At 42.2% G+C, this 13,729-nt stretch overlaps 1 protein-coding gene across 3 annotated transcripts in view; it reads right to left on the bottom strand.

The window, feature by feature from the left end:
• DOCK2 (dedicator of cytokinesis 2) overlaps positions 1 to 13,729 on the bottom strand; it is a 1,177,826-nt gene that overhangs the window by 374,446 nt on the left and 789,651 nt on the right. For all 3 annotated transcript variants that reach the window (XM_044280877.1, XM_044280878.1, XM_044280879.1), the window contains one exon: positions 6,708 to 6,786. In XM_044280877.1, the coding sequence (XP_044136812.1) occupies positions 6,708 to 6,786 (79 nt within the window). The remainder of the gene's footprint in view (positions 1 to 6,707; positions 6,787 to 13,729) is intronic.

The following is a 13,729-nucleotide window of genomic DNA, read 5'->3' as shown; positions in this document are numbered from 1 at the left end:
GGCACTACCAGCACCTTTAGAAGGCAGGGTTAGCATGGCCGAAATGTGGAGAAGCTTTGTCAGCACTCCACAACAACCAGCACCACCAGCTGATATGAAACGTCTTAGCAGGAGGCAGCATTTCTCCAACATGGTGGAGCAGTATGTGTGCACATGCCTACATGTACTGAATGACGGGTCTGCCCCATTCAACTTCTGGGTCTCCAAATTGGGTTCATGGTGCTTGCCTGCCCTGCAGCAAGTGTATTATCTGAACGTGTGTTAAGCACGGCAGGGGGCTTCATCACAGACAAGCGCAGCCGCCTGTCCACAGCCAATGTGGACAAGCTCACGTTCATTAAAATGAACCAGGCATGGATCCCTCAGGACTTGTCCATATCTTGTGCAGAATAGACATGTATATGGCACTAACCAGCCATTGTTATACTGCAGCGCAATTGCCCATTCTTGCATTTTGGAAATTTCACACTCTTTTACCCTAATTTAAAAAAATATATATTAAAACCAAAAACCTGTGTTGGCTACCTCGTCCTCCTCCACTGCCGCTTCCACCTTCACCGCTACATCCACCGCCTCCTACTCCATATGGAACTCCATCTCATAAATCAAATTATTATTTATTGTACGTATTTTTTTTAAATATAATTTCACTACTTTGTCAGTTAAATTTTCTGGTGAAATTCAGCAATTTTTGGATGTATAGTACCACTGCTATACTAAGTAGACAGGTTTCCCCAACTTTTGGGTGTGATGTACCACTACTATACCTAGTAGGCCGGTAAAAAAAATAATAATTGTCATTTACATTTCCAGGTGAAATTCACCAATTTTTGGGTGTAAGGCTGGTAAAAAATAAAAAATAAATTTCATTAACATTTTCGGGTGAAATTCACAAATTTTTGGGTGTGATGTGCCACCGCTATTCCTAGTAGGCCGGTAAAAAATAAAATAAAATTGTCATTTACATTTTAGGGTGAAATTCACCAATTTCTGGGTGTGATGTACTACTGCTATACATAGTAGGCCGGCTAACATAAAAATGTTGTCAGTTACATTTTCAGTTGAAATGCAAAAATTTTTGGGTGTGAAGTACCACTGCTATACCTAGTAGACCGGTAAAAAAAAAAATGGCAGTTACATTTTCTGGTGAAATTCAGCAATATTTTGGTGTGATGTACCACTAATATAGCTATTAGACCAGTAAAAAAAAAAACATTTGTCAGTTACATTTTAGGGTCAAATTCACCAATTCTTGGGTGTAATATACCCCTCCTCTACCTAGTTGACAGCTTAATAAATTTCAATAATTTTTATTTTACATTTTCGGGTGACAATAAACAATTGTTTTCTGTCATAGACCCCTGCTCTAACAAGTAGACAGGTTATTACATTTCTGTAATTTTGCTGTTACATTCTTGGGTTGACAATATACAATTTTAGACGTGAATAAACCCCTGCTCTGCATAGGTGACAAGGAATAACATTTCTGAAATGCTTCTTTAATTAATGCCACCTCCTTTGATTCAATGCTTAAACTTAAAAAAGTTGTACCACATTTGCACTTCAATAATTTGTCCCACATTTCCGCTATACTCTCTTGGCCAACATTTGCGCCTCAATAGCTTTTTCCTATCCACATTTGTTTGCAGAGAACTTGCCATACTCTTAACCACATTTTGACGACATTTGCAGCCCTCTAGCCCTTTCCATGACATTTTTACAGCCATTTTAGTGCTCAAAAGTTCGGGTCCCCATTGACTTCAAAGGGGTTCGGGTTCGGGGTCAAGTTCAGGTCAAGTTTTTTACGAAGTTCGGCCGAACCCGTCGAACCCAAACATCCAGGTGTCCGCTCAACTCTAATCGCTGACAAACGTTCATAGGAATGCTCATTATCGATAATCTGCCAGTGTAAGGGCTGTTTCACGCGAGCGAGTCCAGGAATTGCAGGAATCATGCTCCACGTGTGAGCGTAATCCTCCATTTTGGACTTGCAGGAGCGCACAGCATTATCATGATTTATAATGCTGTGTGCTTCTGCTTGACCTTACTTCTACAGGATCATAATGACATAAAGCCTTAAAGGAGTTTTCTCAAGACGCAGTTTTATACTTACCTGCTCCCGGCATGCCGTCCACTTCCTGGTTTTGGCAGGGGGCGGGCTCCATCTTCATTGATGTCTTCTCCCAGCCGGGCCACACTCTGTACTGAACGTGCACGCCGAGTCCGCGCATGCGCCCTGGTGACTTCTTCCTGGCCAGTATAGTATACTTGCGTTCAGTACAGCGCGCGGCCAGTCGGGAGAAGAAAAGAAGTCGTCTGCGCATGCGCGGCCACCGTGATTCCTGAGAAGAGCGGTGGCCATAACCAGGGGAGACGGAAGACAACATTCAGGTAAGTATAGGTTTATTTTTTCTAAGGGGTGGGGATTTGTTAATGAAATATATTTAGAAAAATGATCACTGTTAAATCATTAACAGATTTAACAGTGATCATTAAGATGATAATAGCCCTTTAAGTACGATTCTGTAACAGTAAAGTCAAGCAGAGGCACACAACATTATAAATCATGATAATGCCGTACACTCCTGCAAGTCCAGAATGGAGGATAACGGGAGGTCAAAGGAGTGAGCAAAAATTGTGTGAGACTGCTGCAGCTAAATAGGAAGTTTCAATCTCAGCTCAATTGATTTATTGCCATAGATATTTCTCTGTAAGTGAGTGAAAATTTAGATTATTAATAATGTCAATATTTAGGGGACTATTATTTCTGCAGTATAATTTTGTGGGGCTTCAGGGAGCAGAGCGAGTACAGTATTTGGGGTGGCAGCAGGATGACAATTGGGTCACCAGGATGGGGAGTTTGTAGTTAGAAAGTTGGGAGATGAGGAAAGAGAATGCCTATAATCAGAGGGGAAATCACAGCATGTAATAGTTATTTAGAGCTGTATTCTCCACTATGTATGGCAACACTGAAAGACCAGGCAGCATGCTGTTGGGAGGGCTGGTTTGGTGCTGTGGCCAGTGTCTCACCTCTTCGGCTACCTTCTCCATACCTTACAGAGAAATGGGGGGGGGGGGCAGCATATAGCAGCTACCACTGGTCACATCAGAAGGGCAGATTTTGTGGAGGTATTTGGAGCAGCAGTTTGTACTGCACTGTGGTAGTTGGTTCTGCTGGGGTGGTGTTTTGTGCTGTACTAGGTTATTGGTGGTCCCACCAACTTGTTTTGAGCCCAATTTTGGTCAATTGGAATCCACCTACAACATAGGACCACTTTGAGTTTCCTTTTTTCCCCTCAGGGAAACTTTAAGTTTTCAATCTACCGCTGACTTCTATGTATTGTGTATTTTTTACAAAGCTACAACAAAATATTTAGTAAAGATAATCAATCAAAATATTGCTCTTATTAACACGTAGGAGCTCAGTGCCGTAAGTGTACGGTGCTGCAGGACGTGAGTTAAGGACCAACGCCGTACATGTAAGGGGCTCTGATTGGGCGGGTGCAGGAGCTGTGCCTGCTTGATTATAAGCAGCCGTCCTGTTCCTGACAGCCGAGCCCTTGCTGTATACGTATACACTTTCAGAAAATGAAGACACCAAAACATGTTTTTTTTTTGTTTTTTTTGAGTGATCAAAAATCATATGTATACCAAATTAGTACCAATAAAACTGTCTCCTTATACTGTAGTTTCCAAAATGGGGTTACTTTTTGGGAGTTTGTACTCTGAGGGTCCATCAGGGGGTCTTCAAATGCGTCATGGCAACTTAAAATTATCCCAGTGAAATCTGCCCTTCAAAAACCATATGGTCCTCTTTCCCTTCTGAGCCCTGTGGTGTGTCCGTCCAGCAGTTTATGACTACCTATGGGGTGTTTCTGTAAACTGCAGAATCAGGGTAATAAATATTTAGTTTTGTCTGGCTCTCAACCATTGCTGTGCTACACAAAAGTGGATTAAAATGGAAAATCTGCAACAAAAAAAGTGACATTTCTTGTGGAACATTCTTGTGAATTATTGTGGAACACCTAAAGGGTTAACAAAGTTTGTAAAATCAGTTTTGAATAACTTGAGGAGTGTAATTTCTAAAATGGGTCATTTATGGGTGGTTTCTACTATGTAAGCCCACAAAGTGACTTCATAACTGAACTGGTCCTTAAAAAACTGGGTTTGGGAAATGATCTTAAAAATATAAAAGAATTGCTTTTAAAATTCTAAGCCATTTAACATCCTAAAAAAATAAAATGTTTACAAAATGGTGCAAACATATGGGGAATGTAAAGTAATCACTGAAAGCTGTACATCCCATAAAGGAAACAGGTTCTTGGCAATAACCAAAGACAATTGCCTCTCCCTACTGGTTCAGGACCCGACTAGAGGGCCTGCCATAATAGACTTAGTATTAACCAAAAGGCCTGACAGAACAACAGACGTGCAGGTTGGGGGACACCTGGGAACCATGTGTCCATAAAGTAATAACCTTCCAATTATCATTCAAAAGAGAGTTTCTACATGGAGGAAAAAAAATACCAAACTTCAAAAAAGCTAAATGTAGCCAACTAAGAGACTCCATACCGTATGGGAATAAAAGGCTAAGGAAAGCAACAAATAACAAAAAGGAAGCATATAAATCACTAAAACAGGAAGGTAGCACGGAAGCACTGAAAAACTATAAGGAAAAAAATATAACATGTAAAAAACAAATAAAAGCGGCCAAACTAGAGACCGAGAGATTCATTGCCAAAGAGAGTAAAACTAACCCTAAAATGTTCTTCAATTATATAAATTGAGACTATGGAACTCTCTGCCTGAGGAGGTGGTGATGGTGAGTACAATAAAGAAATTCAAGAGGGGCCTGGATGTATTTCTTCAGAGTAATAATATTACAGGCTATAGATACTAGAGAGGGGTCGTTGATCCAGGGAGTTATTCTGATTGCCTGATTGGAGTCGGGAAGGAATTTTTTATTCCCCTAAAGTGAGGAAAATTGGCTTCTACCTCACAGTTTTTTTTTTGCCTTCCTCTGGATCAACTTGCAGGATGACAGACCGAACTGGATGGACAAATGTCTTTTTTCGGCCTTATGTACTATGTTACTATGTAACTATATAAATGTTAAAAAGTATAAATCTAAAGGTGTCGGGCCTTTAAAGAGTAATGAGGGGGGAGTCGCAGAGAGCGACGAGGAGAAAGCAAAGCTGTAAAATATTTTTTTCTCCAATGTATTCACTGAGACAAATAAAATTCCCCATTAAAATAAATTCCCCATTAAAAGTGTCCTGTCTGACCCAGGAAGAAGTACAACAGCGACTTAAAAAGATTAAAATAGACAAATTGCCAGGACCGGATGGCATACACCCCCGTATCCTAAGGGAATTAAGTAATGTCATAGCCAGACCCTTATTTCTGATATTTGCGGACTCTATACTGACAGGGAATGTCCCACAGGATTGGCACATAGCAAGAGCCTGGAAACTGTAGGCCGGTAAGTTTAACATCTGTTGTGGGTAAACTGATTGAAGGTTTTCTAAGAGATGCTATCTTAGAGCATCTCAACGGAAATAATGCCATATAAGCATAGCTTTGTGAGGAATCAGTCATGCCAAACTAATTTAATCAGTTTCTATGAGGAGGTAAGTTCTAGACTTGACAGCGGCGAATCAATGGATGTCATATATCTGGACTTCTCCAAAGCATTTAACACTGAACCACATAAAAGGTTAGTATATAAAATGAAAATGCTCGGACTAGGAGAAAATGTCTGTATGTGGGTAAGTAACTGGCTGAGTGATAGAAAACAGAGGGTGGTTATTACGGTACACACTCAGATTGGGTCACTGTCACTAGTGGGGTACCTCAGGGGTCAGTATTGAGCCCTATTCTCTTCAATATATTTATTAATGATCTTGTAGAAGGCTTGCATAGTAAAATATCAATTTTCGCAGATGACACTAAACTGTGTAAAAATAATTAACACTGAAGAGCACAGTATACTACTACAGAGGGATCTGGATAGATTGGAGGCTTCGGAAGATAAGTGGCAGATGGGGTTTGACACTGGCAAACGTAAAGTTATGCACATGGGAAGGAATAATGCAAGTCACCCGTACATACTAAATGGTAAAACACTCGGTAACACTGACATGTAAAAGGATCTAGGAATTTTAATAAACAGCAAACTAAGCTGCAAAAAACAGTGTCAGGCAGCTGCTGCCAAGGCCAATAAGATAATGGGTTGCATGTGTCATGCAAAAGCAGTCTCAGAATGGCTTGGATAAGTAAAGCATTACAGAGTTATTACCACATAAAATTACACATGTCACATTTGCAAAAGTCAGCCTGGGATTTAAGGCGAAAAGTGGCACGGTACTTGAGGCACTAAATGACAAAAACAAAGTAACCTATTTGCAATTAATATTTGGGATGTTTTTGTCTAAAGTTTCTTTGCCCTTACAACAAATTTTTACACACTTTCCTTTGACTGTTAAATAATCTAGAATATTGCATAATATGGCACCCATCAGGTACTCTAAATGCTAGATTTAAGCCGTTTCAGTCTTTTAAATAACAAAAAAATATGGAATCAGAAAAAAATTAATTTGGGGTAGACATTTACTCAGTACGTGGCATTATAATTGGGTCAGAAGTACAACCTTCTGTAGCTTATAGAGTAAGGTATATGTCAAAAACAAATCAATACATTACTTTACCTGCACTTCAAAATTCTTGTTTTCTAAAAATTTCTGGTTCATTGTTCTGGCAAACTTGTCAATGGCTCTCAAGAAAACCCTGCAAAAGAAATGCACATGTAATTAAACAATATATTTACACAAATGCAAATATACATTAAGGGAGTACACAGAAATCACAATGCAAAACTTTTAAGAATGGACAAATGAGACGACATACAAATTTAGTACTTTTTTAAAATGAATTAAGGTAAGGTCCACTATAATTAGTGTAACACATTTTCATAATGGCTGGTTGTCTGCTTTAAAGACAAAAGAAGAGATTTCTCTCTTACGCAGTGTGCACTAGGTTGCTTACCTGTACACTGTATTGTTTAATCAGGTGTAGGCTGAAACAACAGAAGGCAAAAAAATGGCTGAAACTCAGCATAAGTGAGTTTACCTTTTTGGAATTTTGAAAATTGTGAATTTTTCCATATTTTTGTTAAATTTTGTATTTTTTATAAATAAACATGAAATATTTGACTCAAATTTACCACTGACATGAAGAAAAATATGTGATGAGAAAACAATCTCTGAATGGCTTGGATAAGTAAAAGCATTTTAAAGTTATCACCACATAAAGTGACACATGTCAGATTTGCAAAAAATGGGCTGGTTCTTAAGATGAAAAATGGAAGTGTCCTGAAGGGTTTCCAATCCCCTGCTTCCATTCACTCAGTAAATAATAAAACTCTGGTGTCTGTGGGGAGCTGTGGATTTGCAGACATTGTAAGAAAAAGGAACTGTAAATATCTGTATACGGTGACCTCCCATTAGTGGCAGCTGCAGGAAAATGATGGGACTAAGATTCAGGAAGTAGGAGAGCAATTAATTGCAAGGCTTCCCTTCTGAACCCAGACAACATGGTAGTCACTTGCAGCCAGTATAATTGTCTGTTCATGCCTGCATTGGGAGGCTCTGCTGTGGAATCCATCATATTTGTACACAGTCCTTTACTGTCACACCAGTAAGTGAATACATCTAAGGTACTTTTTAGTAGTTAATGATTGTATATAATTAGTTAGATTATAATATCCACATGACAGGTTTCCTTTAAGGACCAGACTGATTTTTGAAAATCTGACATGTGTCACTTTATGTGGTGATAACTTTAAAACTTTTACTTATCCACATATTGTTCTGCATGACAGTAGAAAATTTGAATCCAAATATTTCATTTTTATTTATAAAAAATACCAAATTAACTAAAAATTTTGAAAAATTTGCAACTTTACAAATTTCAATTTCTCTGCTTTTAAAACAGATAGTGATATCTCATATAATAGTTATTACTTTACTTTTCCCATATGTCTACTTCATGTTTGGATAATTTTTTCAATGCCAGTTTATTTTTTTGTGGACGTTAGAAGGCTTCTAAGCTTAGAAGCAAAACTTGAAATTTTTCAGAAAATTTCCAAAACCCACTTTTTAAGGACCAGTTCAGGTCTGAAGTCAATTTGTGAGGCTTACATAATAGAAACCACCCAAAAATGACCCCATTTTAGAAACGACACCCCTCAAGGTATTCAAAACTGATTTTACAGACGTTGTTAATTCTTTAGGTGTTCCACAACAATTAATGGAAAATGGAGAAGATATTTCAGAATTTCACTTTTTTGGCAGATTTTACATATTAATCATTTTTTTTCCGCTAACAAAGCAAAGGTTAACAGCCAAACAAAACTCAACATTTATTGCCCTGATTCTGTGGTCGTAAACTGCTGTATGGCCACACGGCAGGGCACATAAGGAAAGGAATGCCATATGTTTTTTGGAAGGCAGATTTCGATGGACTGGTCTTTTGACACCATGTCCCATTTGAAGCCCCCCTAATACACCCCTATAGTAGAAACTCTAAAAAAGAGGGTTTTTTTAGAAATGACACCCTTCAATGTATTCAAAACTGATTTTACAAACTTTGTTAACCCTTTAGGTGTGCTACAAGAATTAATTGAAAATGGATATGACATTTCTGAATTTCACTTTTTGGGGCAGATTTTCCATTTTAATCATTTTTTTCCCCGCTAACAAAGCAAGGATTAACAGCCAAACTAAACTTAATATTTATTGCCCTGATTCTGTCGTTTACAGAAACACCCCATATGTGGTTGTAAACTACTGTATGGCCACATGGCAAGGCGCAGAAGGAAAGGAACGCCATATGGTTTTTGGAAGGCAGATTTTGATGGACTATGATTTTTTGTCACCCTGTTATAATTTGAAGCCCCCCTGATGCACTCCTAGAGTAGAAACTCCAAAAAAGTGACCCTATTTTAGAAACTACACCCCTCAAAGTATTAAAACATGATTTAACAAACTTTATTAACCCTTTAGATGTTCCACAAGAATTAATTGAAAATGGATATGAAATTTCTGAATTTCACTTGGCAGATTTTCCATTTTAGTCATTTTTTTTCCGCTAACAAAGCCAGGATTAACAGCCAAACTAAACTCAATATTTATTTCCCTGATTCTGTAGTTTACAGAAACACCCAATATGTGGTCATAAACTGCTGGACAGGCACACAGCAGGGCGCAGAAGGAAAGGAATGCCATATGGTTTTTGAAGGGCAGATTTCACTGGGATAATTTTAAGTTGCCATGTCACATTTGAAGACTCCCTGATGCACCCCTAGAGTAGAAACTACAAAAAAGTTACCCCATTTTGGAAACTACAGGATAAGGTTGCAGTTTTGTTGGCACTATTTTAGGGTACAGATGATTTTTAGTTGCTTAGAGTCAAGGTAACAAAAAAATAGCTGTTTTGGCACTGTTTTTATTTTCATCTGACAAGTTAGCTCATTAGTAGGGATGAGCGAACTCGAACTGTATAGTTCGGGTTCGTACCGAATTTTGGGGTGTCCGTGACACGGACCCGAACCCGGACATTTTCGTAAAAGTCCGGGTTCGGGTTCGGTGTTCGTCGCTTTCTTCGCGCTTTTGTGACGCTTTCTTGGCGCTTTTTGAAAGGCTGCAAAGCAGCCAATCAACAAGCGTCATACTACTTGCCCCAAGAGGCCATCACAGCCATGCCTACTATTGGCATGGCTGTGATTGGCCAGAGCACCATGTGACCCAGCCTCTATTTAAGCTGGAGTCACATAGCGCCGCCCGTCACTCTGCTCTGATTAGCGTAGGGAGAGGTTGCGGCTGCGACAGTAGGGCGAGATTAGGCAGATTAACTCCTCCAAAGGACTTGATTAACTGATCGATCTGCAGCTGTGGATCATTGAGCTGCTGATCCTCAATTGCTCACTGTTTTTAGGCTGCACAGACCGTTTGTCAGTCTCATTTTTCTGGGGTGATCGGCGGCCATTTTGTGTCTTGTGGTGCGCCAGCACAAGCTGCGACCAAGTGCATTTAACCCTCAATGGTGTGGTTGTTTTTTGGCTAAAGCCTACATCAGGGTGAAGCTGTCACACCAAGTGCATTTAACCAGCAATAGTCTGTTCATTTTTTGGCCATATACAAAATCAGGGGCAAGCTGCGCCTGTCACCAAGTGCATTTAACCCTCAATGGTGTGGTTGTTTTTTGGCTAAAGCCTACATCAGGGTGAAGCTGTCACACCAAGTGCATTTAACCAGCAATAGTCTGTTCATTTTTTGGCCATATACAAAATCAGGGGCAAGCTGCGCCTGTCACCAAGTGCATTTAACCCTCAATGGTGTGGTTGTTTTTTGGCTAAAGCCTACATCAGGGTGAAGCTGTCACACCAAGTGCATTTAACCAGCAATAGTCTGTTCATTTTTTGGCCATATACAAAATCAGGGGCAAGCTGCGCCTGTCACCAAGTGCATTTAACCCTCAATGGTGTGGTTGTTTTTTGGCTAAAGCCTACATCAGGGTGAAGCTGTCACACCAAGTGCATTTAACCAGCAATAGTCTGTTCATTTTTTGGCCATATCCCAGTCTAATTCTGTCACTAAATCCATACCGGTCACCCAGCGCCTAAATACTAGGCCTCAAATTTATATCCAGCTAAATCTGTCCCTAGTGCTGTAGCTGGGCGAGTTATTTAGTGTCCGTTCAAGCACATTTCTTGTTCTGGGTTGAAATACAATTCCCAATTTAGCAATTTCATAATTTAGTGGTTCCTGCTATATCAGAGCTATTTGAAATCTATCCCAAAAAGGGTATATAATATTGAAGGTGCACATTGGGTCATTCAGAATAACTTCACACACACCCGCTACTGTGTATTTCCAAGTCTAATTCTGTCACTAAACCCATACCTGTCACCCAGCGCCTAAATACTAGGCCTCAAATTTAAATCCCTCTAAATCTCTCGTTACCCACCGCTGTACTGTTGTTGCTGGGCAAGATATTTAGTGTCCGTCAAAGCACATTTTTTGTTCTGGGTTGAAGTACAATTCCCAATTTAGCAATTTCATAATTTAGTGGTTCCTGCTATATCAGAGCTATTTGAAATCTATCCCAAAAAGGGTATATAATATTCAAGGTGCACATTGGGTCATTCAGAATAACTTCACACACACGCTTCTGTGCATTTCCAAGTCTAATTCTGTCACTAAATCCATACCGGTCACCCAGCGCCTAAATACTAGGCCTCAAATTTATATCCCGCTGAATTTGAATACAATACATTGGGCCAAATAATATATTTGTTGTTGTGGTGAACCATAACAATGAGAAAAACATCTAGTAAGGGACGCGGACGTGGACATGGTCGTGGTGGTGTTAGTGGACCCTCTGGTGCTGGGAGAGGACGTGGCCGTTCTGCCACATCCACACGTCCTAGTGTACCAACTACCTCAGGTCCCAGTAGCCGCCAGAATTTACAGCGATATATGGTGGGGCCCAATGCCGTTCTAAGGATGGTAAGGCCTGAGCAGGTACAGGCATTAGTCAATTGGGTGGCCGACAGTGGATCCAGCACGTTCACATTATCTCCCACCCAGTCTTCTGCAGAAAGCGCACAGATGGCGCCTGAAAACCAACCCCATCAGTCTGTCACATCACCCCCATGCATACCAGGGAAACTGTCTCAGCCTCAAGTTATGCAGCAGTCTCTTATGCTGTTTGAAGACTCCGCTGGCAGGGTTTCCCAAGGGCATCCACCTAGCCCTTCCCCAGCGGTGAAAGACATAGAATGCACTGACGCACAACCACTTATGTTTCCTGATGATGAGGACATGGGAATACCACCTCAGCATGTCTCTGATGATGACGAAACACAGGTGCCAACTGCTGCGTCTTTCTGCAGTGTGCAGACTGAACAGGAGGTCAGGGATCAAGACTGGGTGGAAGACGATGCAGGGGACGATGAGGTCCTAGACCCCACATGGAATGAAGGTCGTGCCACTGACTTTCACAGTTCGGAGGAAGAGGCAGTGGTGAGACCGAGCCAACAGCGTAGCAAAAGAGGGAGCAGTGGGCAAAAGCAGAACACCCGCCGCCAAGAGACTCCGCCTGCTACTGACCGCCGCCATCTGGGACCGAGCACCCCAAAGGCAGCTTCAAGGAGTTCCCTGGCATGGCACTTCTTCAAACAATGTGCTGACGACAAGACCCGAGTGGTTTGCACGCTGTGCCATCAGAGCCTGAAGCGAGGCATTAACGTTCTGAACCTGAGCACAACCTGCATGACCAGGCACCTGCATGCAAAGCATGAACTGCAGTGGAGTAAACACCTTAAAACCAAGGAAGTCACTCAGGCTCCCCCTGCTACCTCTTCTGCTGCTGCCGCCTCGGCCTATTCTGCTGCTGCCGCCTCGGCCTCTTCCTCCGCCTCTGGAGGAACGTTGGCACCTGCCGCCCAGCAAACAGGGGATGTACCACCAACACCACCACCACCACCTCCGTCACCAAGCGTCTCAACCATGTCACACGCCAGCGTTCAGCTCTCCATCTCACAAACATTTGATAGAAAGCGTAAATTCCCACCTAGCCACCCTCGATCCCTGGCCCTGAATGCCAGCATTTCTAAACTACTGGCCTATGAAATGCTGTCATTTAGGCTGGTGGACACAGACAGCTTCAAACAGCTCATGTCGCTTGCTGTCCCACAGTATGTTGTTCCCAGCCGGCACTACTTCTCCAAGAGAGCCGTGCCTTCCCTGCACAACCAAGTATCCGATAAAATCAAGTGTGCACTGCGCAACGCCATCTGTAGCAAGGTCCACCTAACCACAGATACGTGGACCAGTAAGCACGGCCAGGGACGCTATATCTCCCTAACTGCACACTGGGTAAATGTAGTGGCAGCTGGGCCCCAGGCGGAGAGCTGTTTGGCGCACGTCCTGCCGCCGCCAAGGATCGCAGGGCAACATTCTTTGCCTCCTGTTGCCACCTCCTCCTTCTCGGCTTCCTCCTCCTCTTCTTCCACCTGCTCATCCAGTCAGCCACACACCTTCACCACCAACTTCAGCACAGCCCGGGGTAAACGTCAGCAGGCCATTCTGAAACTCATATGTTTGGGGGACAGGCCCCACACCGCACAGGAGTTGTGGCGGGGTATTGAACAACAGACCGACGAGTGGTTGCTGCCGGTGAGCCTCAAGCCCGGCCTGGTGGTGTGTGATAATGGGCGAAATCTCGTTGCAGCTCTGGGACTAGCCAATTTGACGCACATCCCTTGCTTGGCGCATGTGCTGAATTTGGTGGTGCAGAAGTTCATTCACAACTACCCCGACATGTCAGAGCTGCTGCATAAAGTGCGGGCCGTCTGTTCGCGCTTCCGGCGTTCACATCCTGCCGCTGCTCGCCTGTCTGCGCTACAGCGTAACTTCGGCCTTCCCGCTCACCGCCTCATATGCGACGTGCCCACCAGGTGGAACTCCACCTTGCACATGCTGGACAGACTGTGCGAGCAGCAGCAGGCCATAGTGGAGTTTCAGCTGCAGCACGCACGGGTCAGTCGCACTACAGAACAGCACCACTTCACCACCAATGACTGGGCCTCCATGCGAGACCTGTGTGCCCTGTTGCGCTGTTTCGAGTACTCCACCAACATGGCCAGTGGCGATGACACCGTTATCAG

This window comes from Bufo gargarizans, chromosome 2 (genome assembly GCF_014858855.1).
Source record: "Bufo gargarizans isolate SCDJY-AF-19 chromosome 2, ASM1485885v1, whole genome shotgun sequence".
NCBI lineage: Eukaryota > Metazoa > Chordata > Amphibia > Anura > Bufonidae > Bufo > Bufo gargarizans.
The sequence above is the reverse complement of the archived record's forward strand: the minus strand, read 5'-3'. Positions and strand labels throughout refer to the sequence as shown.